General features: G+C 47.0%; 1 protein-coding gene and 1 long non-coding RNA gene across 3 annotated transcripts in view; one reads left to right on the top strand and one right to left on the bottom strand.

Annotated features, from left to right (window-relative positions):
- Positions 1-24,908, top strand: part of N (neurogenic locus Notch protein) — a 186,785-nt gene that overhangs the window by 14,879 nt on the left and 146,998 nt on the right. For both annotated transcript variants that reach the window (XM_043420223.1, XM_043420222.1), the window contains exon 2: positions 20,878-20,956. In XM_043420223.1, coding sequence (XP_043276158.1) covers positions 20,878-20,956 — 79 coding nt within the window. The remainder of the gene's footprint in view (positions 1-20,877; positions 20,957-24,908) is intronic.
- On the bottom strand, positions 17,339-19,599 carry LOC122411454 (uncharacterized). Its single transcript, XR_006261154.1, has 3 exons — positions 19,449-19,599; positions 19,129-19,232; positions 17,339-18,952 (listed from the first exon to the last, which is right to left on the bottom strand). It is a non-coding gene; the product is annotated as an uncharacterized lncRNA (long non-coding RNA).

Raw genomic sequence — 24,908 nt, 5'->3', positions numbered from 1 at the left:
TACACGGCTAATATACCGCTACAGTAATTGCGAGGCTCTCGATCCTGCCTCTGGGCGACTGTGTCTCTGGCGTCTTCGCGAGTATTGCGATTTTTTCCCCTTTTTTCTCATGGCTCATTACGGCGAAGGTTTTTTGCGAATTAATCAAATGTTCGAGGGGCTTCCGGGCGGTCATTCGGCGAGGCTGAGCTTCCAATTGGGTTTGAGCTTTCATTCGGGATCGCGCTTTTCGTTACTTTCCTTTCGATCCTCCCGTGCTGCGAGTTTCAAGGGTTTTGATGAACTTGAAGAAAATAAATTTGAATAATAATTCTTGGTGTTTTCGCATCTTGGGAAAATGGAAGAAAAAGCCGTTGAACGGGCGCGCGGTGGGATGAGATGAAAAGCGAGCCTCTCTGCTCCTGGCGCAGCGGCAGGTGCGAGACGCTTCGGCGACACATTCGTTCGCTCTGCTTCCCCCTCCGCGCGACCCCTTCCATTCAGGCGGTGCGCGAGTTCGTGCATTGACATTCGATGCGAGAACAGCATTGGAGGGGCCCGACGATGCCTCAATCTCAATATATACATGCGCGCGCACACACACGCACGATCGAACTTGAACGTTTTTCTCATACTCCGCGAAGGAAAGTTCTTTGTAAAGTAAAAAAAACGTGATGGAATTCGCTCCGCATCGAAATGAGCGATTTCATTGAGGAAAAACTGCTCGACGATTCTCGCTGCCCGACCCTCAACCCCGTGACTCAACGCCCCGCTGACGCTTTTCCTCCCGAGCAAATAACGCAATCGAACCGCGGCAACGATGCGGAGCGCTGACCTTTAACGCTATCTACGAATAGATGTGAACTTCAGCCGCGCAGCCTCGCACACCGTCGCGTATAGCTTGCGTTTCACAATTGTGCGGAACGGTGCGCTGGATTTATGGTAGAAACTTGTTGCTACCAAGTGAACTGAAATTCGCACGGTGCCACAAACCTATCGAAACGCCCGTCCTTTCTGCCGGGCTGCCGTATTCCTTGTGCAGGATTTTCGAACAATTATTCACTTCGTTCGAACCATTCGAGGATTTTTCTTCCAAAGAAACTTTCCCTGTGCTGTGACTCTCTTCTTAGTTGCGCGTCTAAAAATGAAATTTAGCGGCTATCCAATTGTGGGATAAATGAATATTTTCGAAAGCCCATTTTGACACCCGATACTCGCACGGGGCTCGGCCAGAGGGAGCCATCAGCCGAGCATAAACGTAAGAGCGCGGGGGGAATCGCGCTCGCCTCGAGTACTTAAACGTACCTCTCGGTATTCGGGGTCAACGAGGCGCGCACATGAGAAGCGAGTCGAAGCATCGAGCCAGACGCAGTCTCGGCGGGTATGATTGAAAGAGTTTAAGAGATTGCGGCGAAACGGAAATAAAGCCAGTTAGAGAGGGAGCTAATGAGAAAATAAGGAAAATAAGAAAATTGCACTCTGTGTCTGCGCGCAAAGATGCCCCGATGGCGTGTGCACAAAATCTCCAGTCTCACTATAAACTGAGCAGTTGTAAACGTATCGATCCTCGAGGCAATCTCGTTTATAAAGGAGCGAGCACCACCGCCTCGCACAAGAGGAACTCTTAACGCTCCGCGACCCTCGAGTCCGAAGCCTCGTGCTTTCTCCTCGTGTATATTATTTTTGCCCACTGCCAGATTCACTTCAAACTGGACGGGATAATGAATCTCATAAGTTGCCGTCATTCGTGCTCAGCTGCTGCGGATATCGCACGAATTTTCTCAACTCTCCAAGCCCCTTGTAACACTTGGTGGCAACACTTTGATTTTTCGATAATTGCATCGAGGCATCGAGGCATCGAGACTCTACGAGGCTATTTTAAGCATTTTATTGAGAACCGCTGTAGCTTCGGACTTGCAGAACCCTAGCGAAGAGCCAATGAGGCGAGGAAACCCTGTCTCTGTACGGGAATTAGAGTGATGCAAAAAAAGCAACATTTTTTGGAGCTCTTACGGAATTCGTTGGCACATAAAAAAAAAGTAATTTTTCCAAAATTTCGGGTTAAAGAATAAATGTTTAGATACCGCTGAAGCCAGTTTTCGAATTCGACAAAATTTAAAAAAAAAACATGTTTTTGCAAAATAGTTTCGCCCTTATTCACGTTTTTGAATCTCACAATTTATAGCTAAATATACAGACAAAATTTTATATGAGAGCAAAAAAAATGTTTGCTTCGCGATTTTGGGAATGAAAAACAGGAAAATATGGAAAAGTTGCTTGAGTAATAAATTTAAAAAATCTTTTGAAAATCTGAAATTTTGGGAAAATGGCTTTTTTTTACGCACTAATGAATTCTCTTGGAGCTCTGAGAAAAAATATCGATTTTTTTGCATCCCAGCCTAATGGGAACACTGGCATGTTGGTGCAGTGCACGGATCCCTTCAGTTTCCGGTATATTAGTGACGAACCTCTAATACCGCTACAGAACGACCAAGTAGTCTCGTATGTCTTTCTCCGATGCAACCGACGCGTTTGTCTTCTTTCGTATCCGCACAGCCTTTTTTTTTCCTCGCTTATTTTGTCCATCTCCGCTCTGGCTCTTTAGTTTATTCTTGATGCTGCACGCACGCACGCACGCAGCGCCATCTATGGGACAAAAAAAGCAGCACGCGAATGTATGAGAACTTAGAAATACGAGAGGATCGAAGGGAAAAGGAGAAAAAGGGAAAGAAATAAGAAGAAAGGCCAAAGGATATCTCGTAGCGGCCGGGCGGCATGCACGCACGAGTGCCTCGTCGTGTGCCTCTGTTTGCTTCTCTGCTTCTCTACTTCTCCCCCGCGCGCTCGTCGTCCCTTGTACCTGGTGTCTAACACACCGAATACATTGTACTACTAGTGGAGATATGAAGGTTGGTCGGAGCGTGTCGTTCCACGAGGCACGGGGCGACGATTTGGAATCGGAAAGTTTTACGCTCGCGACGGTGCCTCCACGTGGTGGGAGGCTCGGTTTGCGGAAGTGTCGACTCAAAATGGGCGAGAAATATTTCAGGACGAGCCTCATACGAGGACGATTTTTTTTCCATTGTTTATCGAGATTTATAAATTCGAATACCGCGAGCACGGAGGTGTTTCCTGTTGGAATATTTCCAGTTTGAGGCTTGAGTCAGTCGTCACAAGAAAACGCCTAAGCACACTCGAAGGCAGGGAGAGTTGACACGACGAAAGAGAGATAAGCTACGACAATATTTAACCGTCGTTCTCTCTCGGCGTAAGCTTTTCATACATCCGCGCAAATAGTGACGAGATCCAAGGTGCTCTTTCGCCTCGTATCTCTTTACCCAGAGACCTTCTCCGAAAGAAAAGACAAAGCTGGAGAAATTCGTTTGAATAAAAAGTCTTCCACGTGCTGTGCGAAGTGGAGCTGCGTCGTTCCCGTGGCTGCCGCGCCGCGGGGACTGCGGCTCTCGGAAATTTTCAGAATATGGGAAAAAGGAAGGCGAGCTCTGGCGATGCTGTCGGGGAACAGAGACGAAGGAAAAGGCCCCATAAAAAGTCGATCTCGTTGCTCCACTCTCCGCGCTGCGGCGCGCTCATACTGGTGAAAGAGATGCAAGCCCGCTGCGCCCGGTCTCTTCGTTCATGAACGGAGCTGATGAACGACTTGAACCCATTGCTCGTTGTTGGTAGCTCGCGATCGCACAGCGGAGATAAGGCATTGGCGAAGATGAAACCGGATAACCTTCCCTGCTGCCTCGTCTCCCAGGCTCTCCACTTTTGCAAAAATTTTCAAGGCTCTCGCGGAGAGCCGCAGCCTCGAATTACGCGAGCAGTCCCCGCAGCCTTCTTTCTCCTCGGTTATCGTGTCTTCGTCGACACCCATCTCTGCACTCTTCGCAAATAGCTTCCCCCATTTGTTACAATTCCGGGGGGGGGGGGGGGGGGGGGGGGGGGGCACGAATTCTCACCAAGTATCACTGTCGTCATCGAAGTAACTTCATTTTCTCGTATGAATGAAAACTCGAACATCAGAACGACGGCAAACCTTCTTCGCTCCTGCATCATGCTCAGGCTCGAGTCGCCTTTACTTCTCGAACAAGAATCCTTCCTCCAAATCCCGTAGAATGCTCCTTCTGCGGCCAAGTGAAAAAACCTCCTCTGCGCGTTAAGACGCCTGGCAACATGAGAGTTGGCAAAAGTTCTTGTTGCCAGAGCTAGTTAGGCCAACTCTGACGCTAATAGGATCTCTCGGTTTAACCTAGCAGCAAAAGCTCGTGGTGACTGCTCGCAGCTCCGACATCCTCCGCGTCCCACGATCCCCTCTCTCTCTTCATCCTTTCTTGTATCCCGTGTTCCTCCCGTACAGTATCGAACACCTCTGTTACCGCCTTTATTTCGCTCGACAGCCCGCATGGAGCCCATTATCGGGTCACTTGATCCAGTTTCCTGTCCATCTTCCTCGCTTCGAGAGTGCCCCTTTATATATGCGACGTCAATGCTGGGAGCACACAGAAGCAAGATTAAACAGAAGCTTCTTACGGGGGAGTGTATTTCGGACAGAAATTTCATCACTCGAAACAGCAACGGACGAAACTAGCGTTGAGATCACGAAGAATTTATTTTTCTCCAATTCCACTTTGTATGGCGTCAGAATACTCGGATGAAGATTATCTCGCGACAGATGGCGGCCCGGGGCTCCGTGAGGTGCTCGAGTCCTTTGGGTGAACAGAAGCGTGGATCCTTTTCGGTATTCTATTCTCTCGTTTTCTCTAGTATCCCCATGCCCCTATTTTTTCCATCAAAGCACACTTTTGCGCTTGCGATTTGTACAGTGACCGCGTCACAATCGTCCTGAAAGGAGATTCGTGAGGTTACTTCCGCTTCACATGTAGTCCGACGTTGCCTAACTCTGCACTGCGTGCGTGGGAGTAGATACGTACGATGATATGCCACAAGGTGGTCGCCCGCGAGAGCAGTGGGAGTACAAGAATTTATTACAAGTGTAACGACGAACACTCTCTCAACATGAAGCTAATGCAGGGCTTGCTCAGCGCTCCGCAGCAGGCTTTGTGACGCGCGCGCGCACGGTGGTGCTGGAACTTGTGTAATCGCACGGCGTTCGCGTACCCGCGGAATTGCGAGTGTGGCTGCTCACTGATTCGCGTAACTCTCTCGTGTGCACGTGACGCGAATCTCCTGCTGGTCTGCTTTCTTCGAGAATTCTGCTGTGTCTTATACACACTCTGTTGTTTCTATGCTGATTACTGTTTTTAGTTCCGAGCAGTAAACTCGGTAGCCGAGGAAGGCGGTTTTGCGCGTGCGGTTAATCCCGGCGAGCCGAATATCAACTATATTTCTGTGCTGCGAAGTAATTTTTAGAAAATTTGAAGTACTCGACTGGGTCGAGCGCTGGGGAAGCTTCCATCCGAGGTCAGTCCCGCAGCCGGCGCTCTCGAATCGACCAGAAACGCTTGGTTTTGTGTTCAGCTCCGTTTTGAGCTCGCTGATCGAGCTCAACTGCTCGCAAATCGTCGTTAGCTCTCAACGATCGGGCTTTTGTCGAAGAAAATCATAATTAATTGCGAATCATAAGATTGTAATTATCGTGAAAGGCGCGTGGGATAACGCGGGGGCGTTGCTGGGAGTAATGCGATCTCGCGTCGCGTTCTCTCTGTCGCAACGAATTTATTCGACATTGTTGTGCTGCTGCGGGCTTTTTCATTTTCTCTTTTTTTATTCGTCGCGGATCGCTACCGCGCCTTTGAGCTCCTTCTTGATCGACTCGCGGACATTAGTGGCCGATCGATCATCCGTAATCGGACATCAACTGCGGATGAACAAGCCGGAGCGATCTCTTCGCGAATACTTTTTGTTTTTCGTTTCGTCACAAATGGTTTTTTTATGGGCTCGGAAGTGGGACTCAAATCGAAGCGAGAACGGGCTATTAAAAGCCGATAAAAAAGAGCGAGGATCGACGTAACGGCCGTGTGAACTCGGGAATACATCGAGCAGCGCGTGGCTCTCGTTAACTCGTAGAACAAATGACGGATTCTTTTTGGATCTGCGAAACGTATTAACGCGCTACTCGGCTCAGCCTCAAGCAGAAAGCCATTTTTTTTCTCCCCACCGCGGCAATTAGCGCTTTTTCGGGGTCACGTTTCGAGCGGAGACAAAGCGAGCGATTCCTCGTCGATAATTTGATGAGCTCCGAGGACGATGAGAACAAAGAATATTTCTCTAACCCGCCCGGAACATTCTGCCCTGAAATTCATTTAGAATCGCTCATAAAAACATAAGCGCGACGTTGAAAGTGCCAAAGGCCATTGGATCGGGATGAATTTTTGTTCGGAGCACCGCGAGCGACGCGATCCCGCCTCCCGCGTAACGTTCCAACGGACTCACGAAGGTCTGGGCGCGCGAATCGCATGCACGAAAGGCGCGATTTAAATAAGTTATTCCGGGGTCGCGGTACGCATCGCAGGGCGAGTTATCGGTTGTGTACAGTCTGCGGGCATCGAAATCCCCGATCGGGCGAAACCCGCGTGGTGTGTTGTTCGTTAGGGACAGACTCTCGAAGTCTCTCAACTGCACGGGGCGATCCGTTGCGGTGATTCGAATGCCGGCACGCACGGGAACGCGCCAGGCCTCGGGCCGCGCTCCCTCCGCGTATATGCGTGTCTCTTTCGCACGAGCTGCTGTTCGGAAAAAGAACGGAAAAGAGAAAGAGAGACGCGCGCGCACGCGCAGAACGAGTCAAAAGAGTCCAACTTTTGTTGGACGGGCAGTAGAACCAACTCGCAGTTACGTGTCCTTTTGCTCCGTCTCGCTCCCACATTCGCGCCACATGCCTCTAACCATCGCCCTTTTCCGCTCCCTCGTCCTTTCTCCCCCCTCCTCGATGGCTTTCCCTCTGTTTTGATCGCGGTGGAGCGCACTGGTGTGGTCCCCGGGCCACTACAAGCCGGCCGGGGCCTCTCGTCGTCGACGTATAACGTGGCGCAAGGCGATGGTGCTCGGCGATGAAGAGCCGCGAGAGGGGGGCGACGGGGAACGGTCTCGGGGGGCCCGGGCATCGGCAGATGTTCCATTCGTTTCGTCCTACCGTCCCCGTCCGCCCTCAACCGAACACCCCGTTTCTGATGATCCGACAGCGGCAGCCATGCAGCACCCAGGGCTGTACAAAATCGACGAACCATTTCCATCATCGGATCTCCAGATATACGGAAACGCGGTATTGTACGGAGCGCTCGTATGCGAGTCGGTTAAATACACTGGCGAACTCAATCAATATCGAATCCCGGCTCCACCTTTGTCAGGAAGTAGAGCCGAAGAGAATTTTATTATGCTCAATCCGGCCGGAAAGGTGCTCGAATCGGAGAGGCTTCGAAACTGTTTCCCCACAATAATCGCGTGCGTGATCGAGAAAAAACAAATTTTTCGATCGAACTGCGATCCTCGAAGTTCGATTCTCGGTCCACTTCTTCGGGGGATGATCGCGCGTACGCACCCAGTCCGGGTCTCACGCTTCTGCATCTGCACAGGAATGAGAAGATCAAGAGAGAGAGAGAGAGAGAGCCGAAGAAATACGAAATAAAAACGGAAAACAAAGACGTGGCGAAAACTAACGAAGGGCTATAAATTGTGCAATAGGGAAAGAGCCGGTTTTGGTGCACGAGGAGACGAAAAAGTTTGTGCGTGTTTACAGGGAAAGGGAGAAAGGGAAAGCTGAAGAAAGGACACCAGGGGTCCCTTCACCGAGTAATGCCCATTACAATACAATAGAAAGCCTGGTCTTCGTCTTCTTCTTCTTCTTCTTCTTCTTCTTCTTCTTCTTATTCCCCGCGACGGTTCTCGGTCCCCCTGCGTATGCCGAAGATAAAAAGAGGATCGAGAACGAGGGAATAGAGCGAAACTAAAAGAGCGAACAAGGACGGAGCGACTTTCGAAAAACAATGGAAGTTTGTCTCGGTCGAGAGAGGGGTGCGCGAAAAAATGGGGACCGCGATTCAAGAGAATGGTCATAAGGTCCCGTTCCTCCGTTCGGGAGACGCTCCCGAGACACGGACCGAATCTCCGATGAAAAGCAACGCGTACGAGAACACCGGGGCCGCGAAACAATAGCCTCGGGGCAACCTGTCCTACGGAACTTTCGCCAAAGCGAATATTTTGCATGAACGAGAGGCACAAAGGGAAGCCACACGCTCTCGTGCTCGTGAACGCAAAATCTGTGCTTTTTCGGCGATGCCATTCCTCGAGAGCGAATCCATCGAGTGGAAGACCGCGGCGAGATGTGTTTGGCGATGCGCGAGTATCGAGTGTCGCTCGAGGTATCGAATGCCCGTCAACGACGTCGAGTGCCCCAACACACAAATGCGTGTATATAGAGAACTTCCTCGGGAAGAAAACCGAGACGAGACGAGACCGAAAATCCGATATAGCCACGCTCGTGAAAAAACGAAAAATCGCATCTTCAAACCTCGCAGAATCACCCTTCGAATCGCGAGTCCATTCGACTTTTCATTAACGCCAACGATTTATACTCCGGGACGAAAAAAAGCCCTTAATTATATCGCTCCATCTCCATCTTTATTAGAGCCCACATTTTTCTCTGCACAATCCTCCGCGCACATCGCCACACATATAATCGATCTCATCGCATTCTCATAATTATTCATATAAGATTAAGTTGTATTCGATTTGAAACACGATTTTCAATCTGCGATTGCGATTACTCCATAAAATTACAATCTCCTCTCGAACCCTTCGCCCCCCCTCTTACTCCAGCAGGACAACTTTCCCCCAGCTCCTTTGATTATTATTGATTAATGATATTCGATCGCTCCGACTTTTATTGCAATCGAATGTACATTTATACATGGAGCTCTTGTATAGAGTCGAAGCTAGATGTAGCGAGTGGCGAGCGAGGGAGCGTACCGATGCTGTGTAACATCGGAAAGCAGGAGGTACGAGCATGCACGCCAAACACGTTCCGAGATCGTCGATATTATTTCTCGAGCGACTAAAATCGTAATTAATTCAAAGGCGGAACGAGCACGCGGATGCGGTATAACACGCTCCTCGCTACGATTGCTACGCGATGTGCTTGCATCACGTCGCTCTCAGAGACTCGGCTCACAGTCGCTTCCTATCACAAAATATATATACACGAACACCAGTTTTTTCGTATCCCTCGATCGTCTCACGCCTCGACCGCGCCATTCGAATTTTATGAATTAAATACACGCCTTCGACGGTTGCAAACAGAAATTCATAACCCACTTCATCCCCCCGACTATATTTCAATCTTTGAGATTCATAATCAGCAACAGTTGCGATAATGTCAAGGACACAGACTCGAGCTCATTGCGATGACCAACTTTATATTTCAGTTAATGGCGTACTGAATTCTTTGGAGTTTCTATATAATTAACGATTCAACTTTGCCATCGATCTTTATCTCAACGCGCAATCAACGATTATTCATTGTCCATGAAAAATCTCGTCGTTGTTGGTCAAATGTTCTCTAAATAAACTGATAATTTTCCAATTCCTTTATTTTGTAAACCATTCTCGACGTCACTGATGCCCCGGGAACGTGTTCGCAGTCTCTCCTGCACCGCTGATTTTTCCCTATTTTCCGTTAAGCTAAAACCCCCTCGGGGCACTCGTTCCATAGGCGCAGTCTGCGGACATGGATACATGGCAAGTTCGACGATAGTCCAAGTTCGTGTAGCTCGAACGTTACTCCAGTCCGTAGGGCATGGACACGGGCTCCAGGGCCGTGTAACCCTTCCGCTGTGTACAAGGACTCGTCTCGATGTTCCACGGCCACGCGGGGTTACACATGAGCGTTTTGCCCTTCTCGCTCTCTCCCGATCGTCCAGTTAACATAAACCATACGCCGTGCGATACACACACACACACACACAGCTCGAATCTGGGGTCTTTGCTTCTCTCTCAGCCACCGGCGACCGATTGCAACGAAATATTGCGGCAACCCTGCCCGATAATATACCGGGGTTATGCTAATTTTATTACCCCCTTTTACGAGCCGCAAAGTAAAACAAAACCTGGGAAATACTCGTGCGCATGCTGGCAGATACAAAAACTACGCTGCAGATAAATCTCTGATAATGCGTCAAAAAATAAGCGAGATTAATGGGAACATCACGCTCGATTTTTCCTCCTTAACATTTTATCGCGTTTAGTGACAGTTTTAAGGGTTTTGGAGGGCAATGAAAATCGGGCGATTGCATTTGAAATGGCTTAAAAAATTGAGATTGTTTTAGCGTGACTTTGATTTTCGGGGCTTGAAATTTATGGCTGCGACGGCGAATGGACATTTTCGAAGGTTCGGTGCCACAGGACTCGGGCTCCGTAGCAAATGAGACATGATAGAAAATGTGTGGACAAAAAATATAACGATAATCTATAAATTTCTATGTAACTGTGCGTGCGCGTACGAAAGTCTTTAGAGTCTCGCGCTCGCGCATGCTCCGGGCGATTAATAAATTGTCTGATTGCGAGTCATCGAGGGGGCTCGCGGAAATAGTTGGGGAACCCGAAACCAAAGCGCATTCGCGAGAGCGTCTAGAGAGGAAGGGAGATCCAGAGAGCCCCCTCCGCAGGGATTCCGAAACGCAAAACTTTCGCGCAGGCGGTGCTAATGAACCGATAGAAAAAGGTATCACAGACTGGAGTAGTGAAAGCGCGGAGCAGAAAGACGGATATATTGCGGGCCCGAGATACGCCCTGGACCGGGCGTTCCTTTGAGCCTGGACGACTCTTTTTGCCTCCCTTCATAAATCGTAATCATGGAGCGCGCGGGCGAGGCATCGTCGCCGGGACTTTGAGCTCCAGGGAATGGCGAATTTCACCGCATGATTTCACGACGAGGCCATGGGAGTGCGCGACGTTTCTTGGGGATGCGGAAAAATCGAAAGGATTCGTCCTCGGTCAGCGAAGCGAACGTGGTTTTACACATTTTTTGATTTTGAATTTTTTATTCGTTTATATACGCGTAACAGCTGAATTTGGAAAGGAGCGTGTTTGAGGGATGAGAGAACTTTCAATGTTCCCTTTGGACCGATAAAACGAGAATCCTCTTGGATTTTTTATTCCCAAGGCCGGCTTGCCGATGCTACTCGAGATTTTTAACATTCCCTGGAAATTATGGGCCGAGGAAATACACGCCAGGGTAAAACTCGTGTGCGTTCAAAGAATCGTGAAAGAGAATGACGGAGGCTGAAAAAAATGAGAAAAAAATCGGTTACAACTACAAAAGGTTTGTGGGGGCCAGCAGGCAAACTCTCCTCTTGATTTGTTTTTGCCCTTGCAAAAACTTAACCACTTTTGTCCTTACCCGCAGCAGCCCCGCGTGTCTGCCCGGAGAAACTGCAGAATTTATATTTTATTTTCTTCGAGTAGGCGTACGATGATTGCGGCGGCGCTCGGCGAGAATACGCGAACGGATTTCAAAAAATTGTAATCGCGCCTGCCTCGAACTTTTACGACTTTCCATTCGCCTCGTCAAAGTAAACACTGACGTCTGCAACGAGGGACTTTATGCTGCCTCAAACCGAGCCGTTTCGCAGACGCTCTTTCGCGCGCGCACACGATCATCCTCCACAGAAATAACCTCGGAGTAAAAACCTTCTTCACCAGACGAAAATCGCCTCGTGCACCGCGTCCAAGTTTTTTCATCCCTCCTCCAGCAAAAAAGATAAAGTAACAAGAACTACGCAATGCTGAAATATTTTTTCGAACGTGCACACCGACTGTTAACAAAACCTACAATCCAAACGCCTTTTAACCTCCGCGAATATCGAGGCAACGCAATGACGTCGTTTATCGAACAGTAAAAAACAAACTTTTTTTTGCAACATTTTCTTTTTGGTACAATAATGGAATGATTCAAAACGTGAACAAATCTCACTCGTTTCTCGTAAAGAAAATAAAATCAAGCCTGCCAAACGATTTTCTTAAATAAATAAAAAATTTTCAATCAGGCGAAAATACGAGCTCGAAGCGTTTCCGAGTCTCGAACGATCTCAAAGTCTAAATACGCCGCTGAAGTTTGGAGGGTCGGAGTCCAACGAAATGTTCTAAAAAACCCTCCAATTTCGTTCACCGCCGAATTTCGTAGTTTTCGTAGTTTTCCAAAACCTGCACCGATGCTTCGTGAAATAAAAAATTGGTCAATTACAAATGTTCTTTTCCTTCGTTTCGTCGGACTCGAACGTTGCAAACTTCAACGTCGTTAAATTTCACCGGAATGAGATATTGATTGAATGAGATATAAAATCGTGGAACGAAGTTACAGAAAAACGTTTGAGGTTGTTAATTCGAAGGATAAACATGCTTATGAAGGATGAAGAAACGCGAAAAAATTAGTAGTCGAGGCGTTCGCGCGTGTAAACTTTCCTCGATGGGATACGCGAGCGCGCGCGTGTGCAGTTTAGCTGGCGGCGGCAGCACGACACGGAGAGAAAAATGATCGGTTGTTCGCGTTTGATAGAGCAAAACTCCGGAGGTATTTCGTTCTGCGCTCGTTGCTCACGTCCGTGGTAACGCGGGTCTCGGGATCTGGTAGCATTAACGGGAGAGATCACGTAAACTTGTGTATGCCAAAAAGTTGCACAACGTTTCGTTCACCTCGCACTGGGCGTTTTATATGTTGCTCAGGATTTGCCTCCTTATTGAGAATAGCAGAATTTAATATAAAAAAGTCTCGAAGATTTCGTTGCGAATGTTCTCGCTGCAACGTGTCCTGATCCGCGTTAAGCTGCGTGCTGTCACCGCAGCTCAACGCGTTGCGCGTTTCCACTATTTATTTGCTTGAAAACGTGAAAATAAACGCGGGTCGAATGCGAGGAGAGAGAAAGAGAGAGCAAAAAAACGAAAGTCAATCGCGACGTTACTCGGGGACTGAACAGCGCGGAGGCAACGTGCTCAAGAATTCAAAAAACTCGTTTTCTCGTCCGGCGATGATCTCTTCGTCGCGCATCAACGTCCGTCTCCGCGCCGTATGGAAAAATACATTTTTCCGAATCCGCAACATTGTAGATGCCCCTCGATCAAATAATTAAGATCTCGGAGCAGGAAAGAGCGTCGGAGCTATCGAAAAGCCATAAAAAGTGGCTTAGCTCCAATCCCGATTTTCAGATCCCATTTCTCTTGCGCTGTATAGCCTCCGATATATTCCAAATTGCGGTGAGACATTGAGTGAAACGTAAAGCGCGATTAGTGGCTACCGCAAGCTCGTTAGTATATCGGCAGGTAGGAAATGCCAAGCGATTAATATTCATGCGCGGTGCTGGATTTTCTGGTAAGCGGTGGAGGCATCTGACGGTATAATTCCCCGCGTGCGGCGTGTCTGCAGTGTGTGTACACGAGCGGCCGGCATCGCTCGCGCGCTCCTGGAACATATTCTCGGCCGCCGCGTGTGTTTAAGGCTTGTGCGAGGGGCTTCATCTCTCCATCTATTTCCTTTGATGCTAAGCAAAACCGCCATGAATTATGACTACCGTTTCTGAATATGTACTAACAACGAGAACAAATACGTAAGAAACGCATATCCGAGGCTGCATATTAGAAGAGCTGTTTTAAGTACACTGCAACGATCTAAAGGCGTATTAGTAGATTAAGAGAGAGAAGGGGAAACCCGAGATTGGGGAAAGAGGACGCTTGTCGTTTGGCCATCGCCGAAAACAGAGCACTGAGTTATATTTTCTTCCAAGTGTAACATCGATTCAAAGTCGTTTACATGACGAAGAAAAATTAAGTAACCTTGACAAAGATCTGTCAAGGTATATAGCGACTCTGAGACAAGTACATTTGTGTTATGACGAGTCGCTGGCAGAGAGTCGCTTTACAGGAGCTTTTCAGCTGTTTTCAATAACTTACAGAATTTATTTCTTCAATAATTAAATAATTACGGTAGTTCGGAGAACACTGCGAGTTGACGTATTTTTTATTTTTTCTTTCCTTTTTCTCTCTCCAATCTCATTATACACGAAATATAACCGACGACACATGCTAAAATGGAAAAAGCAAAGTGAACGTTTTTTTTTGTTAATAAAGATATTTGTAAGGTTTGTAAAATTCGAGTATCTGTGACTCTCGAGAAAATAAAATTCGTTGCAACACGAACGGAGAGAAAAAACGTCACGACGCGGAATTGAATTTCGGTTCTCGATCTTCCTTCCGATCGCGGTTGACCCTTCAGATTTTCCAATCCGAAGCCTCCTTTTTCGTCGTCCCTTTCAAACACGCATAATTGCGCTCGACGAATTGATAAATTAACTGATCCCTCTTCGGAACGGCCGCGGGGGAGGCGCGCACTCGAACCGAGTGACGCGACTGAAATTCCGCGCATTCGTAAGCGTCTCGTTCCTTTTGTTGCACAAATCCGATCCACACCCGCTGCGCGCGGAGAGACGAAAGGATAAAAGCGTGAATTTGTGAGGACGCGCGAGCGCAGAGGGAGAACGGAAACGGCGTTATAGAGCCGTCGTCGATGTGGGCGGTATTGTGCGTGTATGATCAACCTCATGATCTTACTCCTTTTATCAATAGCCATCGAGAGAGACTCGCCGGGAGGAGGCCGCACTCTTGTGTGCGTGTATCTGAATCCACGTAATTGTGATTAATGGAGCCGCGCGGATCGTCCAGGACCTTGCAATGCGTCACGAGAGTAAGCATTAGCAGTAACACCATTGTTTATACAAGTTTCTATGAATATCTTGAATCTTTTCGCGCAACAATGACTTGAAAGGATTTCCTACATCGTTGTTCAAAAGGCGCGATCTTCGATCTCCGTGCGCGAGTGTAAAAGTCTCGTTGAACGAACGCTCGCTCGCGAATTCTGCACATTTCTTACTCCGTGTAATTTCAAGTCGCTCACCGATCACGGGCCTAATTTCCCAAAGGTCGTTGTCTCTCGCAGTCCCAATCCCCAAAGTCCGCTGGACCATAATCCCAGGGTGCACATTTTGTTGGCTGCTCTTTGACGTCGCTCTGAGATTCGACGGGGCGTCGGACTTCACAATCAGCATTCGATGCCTCGAAGAAGTAGCCGGCTGGTGTTAATGATAATCATCGCCATCAGTTTATAAGCGAGCCGAGCGCGGTGCTGGGCGTGGTACACAAAAATGGATAATCTTCTAAGAAAAAGTCGACGTGCAGCACCGCGAGTTTTTGCTCCGCGTCGCTTCTTCAGTGGCAGTATCAAAGACTCCGGGGGCCAAAATGTCGGCGATTGTGGTCGCGGTCGCGACCGGGCTAGCTTCTCTTGCCATGTTCTCAGCAGCACCGGGAACGGAGGAGGGAACCAGCCGGAAAGGAGCAGCTCTATAATAATACCAGCGAATTATGATCTCCCATCGGCGAGGAGCCGGCGCTCGCATCTTTTCTTTCTTCCTCTCTTTTACTCCTCGTCTGGTCGATCCTCGCTGAACCAAGCCGCCCGCTCGTCCAATCTCGGGTACGCGGTTCCTCGAACCCCTCCGCCCGAACCCGGGCCTTGAAAACGTGTGTCATTTACGAAACCGTATCTACGCTTACCGCGAAAGGCTGCTCGTGAACTCGGGTCGCCTGACCCGGAGGCCCGCGCAGCTTCGTCATGAACGAACGCGAAAGCCTCCTTTTCACCAACTTTTTTTTGCAACTGCGGAGCTCAAAAAATCACGAGACAGTTGCTCAATGAATTTAATGGGACAACGAGGCGAAAACTTTACTCGGAACGAGCTGCGTGATTTGGCGAAGAAAATTCCTTCTCCTTGCTTTTGATCCGAGCCAGTTTTTTCGAAGGGCACAGAAGTCGAATCGAGCTCGATCCTTGAGCATATAACGGTTCAACGTTCCTGGACGTCGACGACGATCGATTATTGATGCGAGAACGAATGAATGAATCGCATTTCGAGAAGCGGATTACAGTTTTTTCGACATTTCGCGCCGTGATTCGTTCACCTTTTTCCCCGGAGTCGAAATACTCTCCCGATCCATTTATCAAGGCTCATTACGTCTTAAAGAAGCGAGAGGATTATCGTAACGAACGTCATAAGCGAGCGCTCATCTCAGGATTTCTTTCCGTTTTGCTGGCTTCTGCATATCAATGCCGATAATTCGAAAATATTCAGTCGAGGTAGCGAGATCGAAGACGTCGAGAAATCTCGAGCGTCCGTGTGTCGTTATAAGTGCTGCGTGTCGGTGCATTTTTCGTGGTGAGAAAAAGAGGACTTTGGACGCCCACGCTGATTGAGCTTACACATTTCTCGCTACCAGCTCGATCCAACGTCCTCTCATGCGGACCGAGCTCGCTATGCTTCGGTCCAAGACGAGAAGCTGTAGTACACTCGGTGTACGACTTTCAATGCAAAAACGGACAAGCAAAAATCCACACATATCCACCTCGTTACACTCTCGTTCTTTGCTCCCTCGCTCCCCCTCCCTGTGGCAATGACACCGCGCGATGTATAAGTTGTTCACTCGTTAAAATCCACCTCCTCGCTTGGTAACAGTTTACAACCGATTCACCGTATACGCGCTCCCGCGAACGCTTCGGATTCCACGTGTGTATTATACACGCCAAGTCTTTCCTCTGAACGAAAAGGCGTAGCTTCACTCGTTAGGGCATTTAATCGAATGAATCTTGCCCTGTCATTAACCGACGATGATCCACGCACGGGCCTCTCGCGGACACTTCGACCTTAACCTGTTGTAATGGGCGCTGCTTCCGAGATTAAGGGTACGCGGGACCTGGAATTTGGAGGTTTTTTTCATAGGATTATTTACGATAGAAACGATCAATTTCAAGGGGCTTGGATTGGATTGGATCGAGTTAGATTTTCCATGGGCTCTGATCGTTGGATCTTATTTTTTCTTAAGGCCACACTTTCAGCGGGCGAAAAACGTGATTTTCTTGATTTTTTTTCAACAAGGAAATAAATGTTTATTGAAAAACTGCGAACGACATATTGATGCGTTCATGTACTCGTACAATTTTTTTTATCGAAAAATTTCTCAAAATGGCCCAACTCCAGCTGCATTTCAGTTTCACATTTTTTTGAGCATCAGTTGCGCGGTGGGCATGATAACTAAAAAACTATTAATCCGATCCATACGAAATTTATAACGACGCTGAAGTTTGCAACGTTGGAGTTCAACGAAATGAACGAAAAAAAGATTTATAATTCATTATTTTTTTATATCACGAATTATTGATGTGGCTTGAAATATGGCGAATTGGAAATTCGGCAGGGAACAAAAAAATTGAAGATTTACTGAAATTATTTGAGAGTTTTTTTAGACCATTTCGTTGGACTCCAACGTTGGAAACTTCAGCGTCATAATTTATACCACTTATTTATGATAATAATAGCTCGGGCCTGGACGAAGGATTTTAAAAAATGTTAATTTAAAAAAAATGACGACTAATAAATAAGTGGTACAAATTTCGTGTGAATCGGATTAATAGGTTTTTAGTAATCGCGTCCACTGCAAAGGTATTTTTCAAAAAACACAATTCTGAGATAATCGCGTTTGAAGATTCAAGTATAAGAGAATATTTAATTAATACTAAATAATATTGAAGAATATTTAATAAATAAAATTTCCGATTTTCTCGCCTATCACAAGTGTAAGGCCTTATTAAAAACAAAGTTCTTCGATATAGAAACGCGAGACGCGTTCGTTTATAAAAAGCCTCAAAAGAGTGCGATCATGATTGTTGATGCTGGGGAACGCTGAATCGAAAGCAACCAGCGTAATTATGTATTTTTATAGTATGATAGCGAAGGGATTTCCGCACACGAATGTATGCCCCCGTTTTCTCAGAAGTCGTAAATTTTAGCATAAAACCAGTACACGGGTGGAGTCCGTACGCCGTTGGAGAAGTAATTTTATTGAATACTTATTGCTATGGGGATCGAGTTAAGTGGGACACAAGAAAAAAAATGGTAACGAACTAACAGAGTTTTGTACCCAGACGCAGTTTTTTCAGGGCGCCGATACGCAAAGATTCTGATGAATAACTTCGCAGTCGATAATTAGATGTAAAACGAAGGAAAATGGGGGTTTTTGGTCGTTAGAAAATGGCGTTTCGTTCCGTAGAGCAATGTACTGACGCGCGCGCGTCGACGATGCAATTTTTATCGCAGTCGATGTACTCAACATATCGTACAAAGTTCTTACAACAGCTTGGCTTTTTATCGAGCCTTTTGGATGATGCAATCGTCGCTATTAATTCTCTCCTTCGAGTCGATTGTGCCCTTACGAAATGTGCACAGAGAGAGAACGAAGCCTGACAAACGCACTTCTCTTGTCGCCAGCTTGATATTCTCTCGTACATAAGTAACATCCTCTTTCTCTTGGTCGCCTCGAGCACACCATTTCTCCTCTCTCTCTCTCTTATTCTCTCTTTTCGCACATCTTTCCCACTTGGTATGGCGAAGAGCGAGATCAGAGGAAGCGGAGGATTTGTCACGAAGGCAGTTTGGTTTAACTGATCTCATCCGTCTTGAGGTCCGTGCGGACGCGTTCTCTCGCACTGCGAGCATCTTTTCCCGCGCCTCCCTCAGCCCTTTCGCATCGTTCTGCAAACGTATATACGCACGCGAATGTACCCACGGTCTGTGCAGTCTCGCGCAGCTACTTCATTCTATCCTCTGACTTGACTCCATTCCTCACTCCTGCCATTGCGACGTCACATTTCTCTCTTACACTCGCTTCGCCCCTGCCCCTTTCTTCGTGTATTTCGTCGAGTAACGCACTCCCCGCGCCTCAATTCCTTTCTCTCAGCTCGATCCGACCTCTCCCCGAAACATTCGCTGCGTTCTCGTTGTCGACGAGCGCACTTTTCCTTCCTCCATGTTCCATCATCAATTGCCAATCAGCTGCAATTATTAAGTTCATCAAGGTCCGGCCACTGTTGCCCTCGCGTGTTCACTTTTTCATCCAAACCCATCACTAAAACTCACTAAAAATCAATTTACAAAGATATTTTCGAGCTTCAACAATATCAAAGCCTTAACGCGCATAGTCACCGAAGTGACGAGCTTTTCACTATTTTTGAGCGAATTAAAGAATATTCAGGTTCAACAAATTAACACAACAGCAATCGCGCAATTGAAACAAATTTTTTCGTATTTTCACCTCCAAATAATTCCAATATTCCCACGACGATTTGGAATTACGTTTTTTAAGCTCGATTCTCGCACGCACCTGCGCTCCGCGTGTGCCGCATCGCTCGATAATTTCTGTCATATAGCAACGAAAAAATGATTTTTCATGAGACCCTGCAATTTGCACCGGTGCGTACGATTTATTATAACGAATAAGCGGATAATCGTGATTGAGTGGGTCAAGATGAAAGTGGTTATCAATGGAAATATGACGGAGCTATTATTTTCTCTATGACTCTATTATTCCCTCAGGCTATTTATCGAGTATATGTCATTAGAATGACTACATACCGGTATTAGATGCGGCACATATGATGATGTAGATGCTATTATAGTTTAGGTATCGCACGAGTGCCGCGATCCTGCTACGAGCAGCGGGCTCGCGCTTCAGTGACGCACGCACGGATAAACGGTCGGCGTGTGTGAAACCATTCGAGTTGAAGTTCCGGCAACTTAAGCAGGATGTGCGCGGGTGGTTTCGTACACGATATCTACGCCGAATCCCCCCCCCCCCCCCCTTTTCTCTCTTGCCCCTTCTTCGATCGCGTTTATTCTCTGCCACCAGACGCGTTCCTCGCATATGCTGCGCGGCTTCGTACGATTTTCCTGTGCATCGCGACCGATCACTGGCAAATCTCGATCTTTTTTAACAATTATGATGCCTGTGAAAAGATTATGATGCCAGTTTTTCAAATATTTTCCAAATCCCCATTATTTTCAAGATCTATTGCGCAAGGTTTTGATTTGCGGCAATATGATGCTGAATTTAGGCACGTTTCGATTGGCTCAGAACCCCGGAGGATTTTGCGGGAGCTTGCAGAGATTCATTGGGTCATAAAATGAAAGAATTGGGGCAAAAAATGTGACGGTCGATCTTGAATCATTCCCAAAGTCGCTTTCAATTATCTTCGTTTCTCTTTCGATCGAATTCTTCTTTTTCTTTTATACTGTACTTGGCACGATCGACTCTTGGATCTTTATGTCAATGCACCTGGTACTGCGGTGTTATTCGAATACAGTGCACACACGCTATACTTCTCATAGTTGTCGACCCACAGCCCTTATTCTCATTTACTTCGTTGAGACCGTTCGCAAAACACGAATGTTCACTTTGCCCGCGCCTTGTCAAAGGTATGCCGAGTTCACAAATCTCTCTCTCTCTCTCTCTCTCTCTCGTTCTTCGTCTTGTTTTCCTCTTACGCGAGAGCAAGAGCAAGAAACGTGTGGCCTTAAAATTACGCATACGAATCGCTCGTGCCTCGCGCGTTGCTCTTTCCCATCCGCTAATTGCCACTTCGATAAGCCACTACAAGCTTTCCTTTCGGAATTTAGCATTCGTCGGCGTGCCACGAGGGATAATGCCCCGATTGAGAATCGCCTCGCTCGGTGTATAGCTATGCGCTCTTCCATCTATCGATACTCTCGTCGATATATTTTTTTATCAAACTCATAAAAGCGATTAATAAAAATGACTGCGTTCTAATTACTTCTTCAATTTATGAAACCTCGTAGCGCGGAATGTCTTTTGGAGTTTGCGAATCGCGAAGGCATAACTCGCATTCTTGATTTTTCATTCTCTTACCTCCATCGATATTTACACGCTAGGAATTTCGTTTATTTTAACTAAAGAATCCTCGAAATTTATAAAATTTACATTTTTCAATCATTTTTTTTCGATGCCTTTTTCAACTTTTTCACTATTTATTTGTTCTCATTCCAGGATTCATCTCTTGTTCACCAAGCCCCTGTAAAAACGAGGGGATCTGTGTGTCACCGTTTCGGGGCGAGTCCTTCTGCAAGTGAGTACACACCCACGTAAACAGCGAAAAAATTTGCATCTCAATACAATTGCGAATTCCATTAGAAGTTACGTTTCCACTCTAAAAATATTTGAAATTTTGTGTTTCTTCTTCACACTCGAAAAACTCGATTCTCGCGTACTCAGCAATGTTTTGTTCCACTATCTAATTGCTTCCTCGAAACGAATCGATAAGAAATATTCATTTTTGTGACGCCTCCAGGCTTTTCCTAAATCGTTTTTTCCATCTTTTCTCATAAATATAAAAATCGATGGGTCTACTTAGAATTCGAAAATTCAGTTAATTAGCGTGTCATCGAACCATATTCGAATCCCTGCGGCAAAGTAGTTCCATTCGAAAGGAGATTCGGTGGGGTCCCAACGCCTCGACGAGCACGAGTTTATTGTGTGAATCTTTAAATTCACCGTTCGCATATTTAACATACAAATTGTACGTACGTACTCGGGTATTGGATCGATGAAAAAGGAATCGCGGGATGAAGATTACTCTTGAAACTGATGATTACGAGCCGTACGGGAACACGAGGGGGTTCAAGAGTTCAAGACACGTAGAGAGAAATATCGTTTTGGGTCTGAGCGGTGCGGCGGCGCGGTGGTGCAAATTATCGGGGAACGAAGGTAAAAGGGAGTGAATACAAAAATTCGCGAGTTCTGCGATCGACGCGGCATCGCGAGTTGGACGTGTGTTCGTGTATTTGAGTGCGGCGGTGTGTGGATATGCGCGCGGAGTCGATGGAAAATCATGTTACAGAGTTATCTGCTCCTCGGGAGGACAACCCTCCTCGGCCATTATCGAACATCTTCGCCCTTTTCTCGTGCAGCGTAGCACCAGCGGGCGCGCGAGTTGTCGACAATTTGAATATTCTTCTCCTTCCTCTGTTTCTTCTTGTGCGATGGCAAAACGCGCTAAATCACTTGACAAGCCCCGCCGAGCCGGGATCGCTGTATGCTAATGGCAAAAATTCTCTCGCAGCGTGGGACGAGACGATGGGAGCGAGGGAGAAAACCGAGCCGCTGTAGAAGAAGCCCTCGAAGGAGATAGTGGTCCCGTGTGGATCCGGTAATAGCGGGTAATAGTCAAGCCACAGTCGTGACCCGAAGACGCATCTAAATTACCTCCGTCACGAGCCATCCACTCGGGAGAATCAGTCGAATGGTAGTCACTTTACGAAATATTCGTACCCAAGTTTCGATCGCAAACGACATTTTTATCGAAGCATACACTCGACCAAACTTTTTCCATATTTTTCTCGCACCACTCTGTTTTTTATCAACATCGATTTCTTAAAATGTGAAAAAGTTTGTCAACAAACTCGTTCGAATCGTTTTCGAGATCCTTCGGTCAAAGTGACTCGCATTTCCCCCCGATCCCCGCAACCCCCGGTGCCCGTACTTCTACTCGTTCTCGCCACACTGCCCCGCGGGGTTTCACTCTTCTCGCCGCGCCTCGTTCCGTCACGCGCTCAAAACTCCGAGTGCCCCTCACGGACCTCCGCGTAACAGCAACGGACGCCGATTCCGTTATATACCGGCTGACGGCGGTCGGCAGAAACGGTCCCAATTACGGCCGATAGAGAAGAAAACTTTCGGCGGTTTCTCTCGAAACCAGAGCCGAGAATTATATACCGAGTGAAATATGAACTTTCCAACTGTAATCGAGGGAAAATCACCCAGCAATACAAAAGGGACCGGAAGCCAATAAAATCGATGGAAATCAGTCAATGAAATTTCTACGATAAATCAAAAAAAGGCATCTCACATTTTCGTATGTGGCTCGTGAGAAATTTACTCGTTTTTCCCGCATATCCCTGGGTTTAGAGTACTATAAAATTAATTGCACCGAAATATACAATTTATATGAGCACACCGCACAGCGGCAGGGGTTCAACCGAGTCCCGGGAGGGTTTTCTCCGACCCGAACGGTCAGAACTCGCTCCTCCAACGTAATCACACGTAATCCGTTATCGCTGAACTCTCGCTCGCGAAGGAGCTCTCGCACAGAGCACGTATTAGTTGTCCCAGCGCTTGCTCGCGCGTGCGCGGATGTCTCTCGGTTTTTCATCCTCGTCGTAGCTTGCTGGCTCATCATTACATACACGAGCAACTTCTCTCGTCATAGTTCTTATTATCGTTGTCATTACTGACCGTTATATGCGAAGATTCACCGGTGCACTGTATGACCAGGTTGGAATGCGCGTGGAGATATATATGGGGCTCGCCGCGAACACACGTTGGGAATTATGCCCTCCCGGCGAGTCGTCTCGGACTCGCAGCCCCATTCTCTCTCCCATTTCGTTATTTTTCTTTAATCTCTCTTCAAAGATTCTTTTCCCAGTGGCGGGTCTCGTCATCAGGTTTTCGTCACGGTACACTTTGACGGGTGAATATATATTTTTACTGTTAACTTTGAGCTCGTTTGTGTCAACTGTTGTAGCGATTTTTATGTCGTTTGACTCGATCGAACATGACGATTTTTTTCTCCGATCGCTTCTCTCGGCCGATATGTTGTTTCGCGCGTGTGTTTGTGAAAGCAAAAAAACGTCCGAGGCGTAGTTTGAGAAAGGAGCGTTAGAAGAAGCGTTTGAAATCGGGTAAAAAAGTATTGGAAAATATTTCGATGGACTGGCCCCATTTGAAATTTATTTTCACCGTTGTATATCGCCCTTGCGTGATATTCATTTTCTGAGATACGAATCGAGATGTATGGGCGTGATGAAGAGGTAACAAAGACATAAAAATCGGCGACTGTGAAGGATGCAAAAAAATATTGATTGAGTGCGCGGCGAGTCTGAAAAGATTCGCTCTCGCGCATTCTATCCTTTCGCCCCGACATAATTGAAACAATATCTCTGTCGGGGGCCGCAGCCGCGTCATACGACGTCTCGTGAGAGGGCGAACTAACAATAATTGTGATTTGCATTCTGCGCTCTCTCTTTCCCTCTTTCTTTTCCTCGACGCACGGCGCTCTGCTGCATTGCTTCTGGCATTGGTGCTGCGTCATGAGGACGCGATGAAGAATAATACGAACAAGTCCCGGCCACGAGGAAGCACACGAGAAACTAAAGTTCTCGTTTCAGCCCTCCATTACGAGATTCACCCGCATATAAAACAAGCCGGAGAAAGACAGACGACGAGAGAGAGAGAGAGGGAAAAACGTAAACGCGCGTATTAAGTCTCCCGCGGGGGGAATAATGCAGCAAAGTCTATGATAATGAAAAAACACTCGTGTGTTTCGCGTGTATGCACACTAAAACTGAGAATAATATTTTCCTTCTATATACGTTTCTAACGGCTCTCCTCCCGCGTGCTCAAATCATTTTGCACGAGTTTCGTTGAAAAGGCTTCATGCCAGTTTGTAACTGCCGAGGAAATGGCATTACGATCCATCAAAACGCGATTTCTGATGCAAAGTTACTGCTTGTTCTCACACCAGGATAAACGGTAAAGCACTGAAACCAAAATTTTGTTAAACTCGTTCAGCTGAATTTGTCGACCAAAAAGAAATGTTTATTGCTTCAACTTTCGTTTTGCTTGAAACAATTTTTTTGTAGTTTCTACCTGAACTAAGAGGAATTTGTGAAATACGAGCAACGGAGTTTTTCGATGTTTCATCAAAATTTCAGTTTCTTCAGCCCATTCGAGAAAAGTCCGTCGTAAGTCGCGAGCATTTGATAATTTTCTTGATTTTAATAGTTCGCCCCCTTGCTACTGTAACGTTCGAAGTAATAACGCACGTGTCGTTTTACTGTGCAGACACGTCTCGAGTGCATTATTTGCATACGGGTTTGTGCCGCCAGAAACGCAGTTAAATGCAACGCCGTTCGCGAGCTCTCGAATGACGATGTTCGGAGCGTTGAGTTTAATTGGGTGTATTGGCAAGATTGCCGGCTACGAATCTATTAGCGGCGATTCGACTTCTCACAACGGAAGAG

Source organism: Venturia canescens, chromosome 5 (genome assembly GCF_019457755.1).
Source record: "Venturia canescens isolate UGA chromosome 5, ASM1945775v1, whole genome shotgun sequence".
NCBI classification, from domain to species: Eukaryota; Metazoa; Arthropoda; class Insecta; order Hymenoptera; family Ichneumonidae; genus Venturia; species Venturia canescens.
This window is presented reverse-complemented; position numbering and strand designations above follow the sequence as displayed.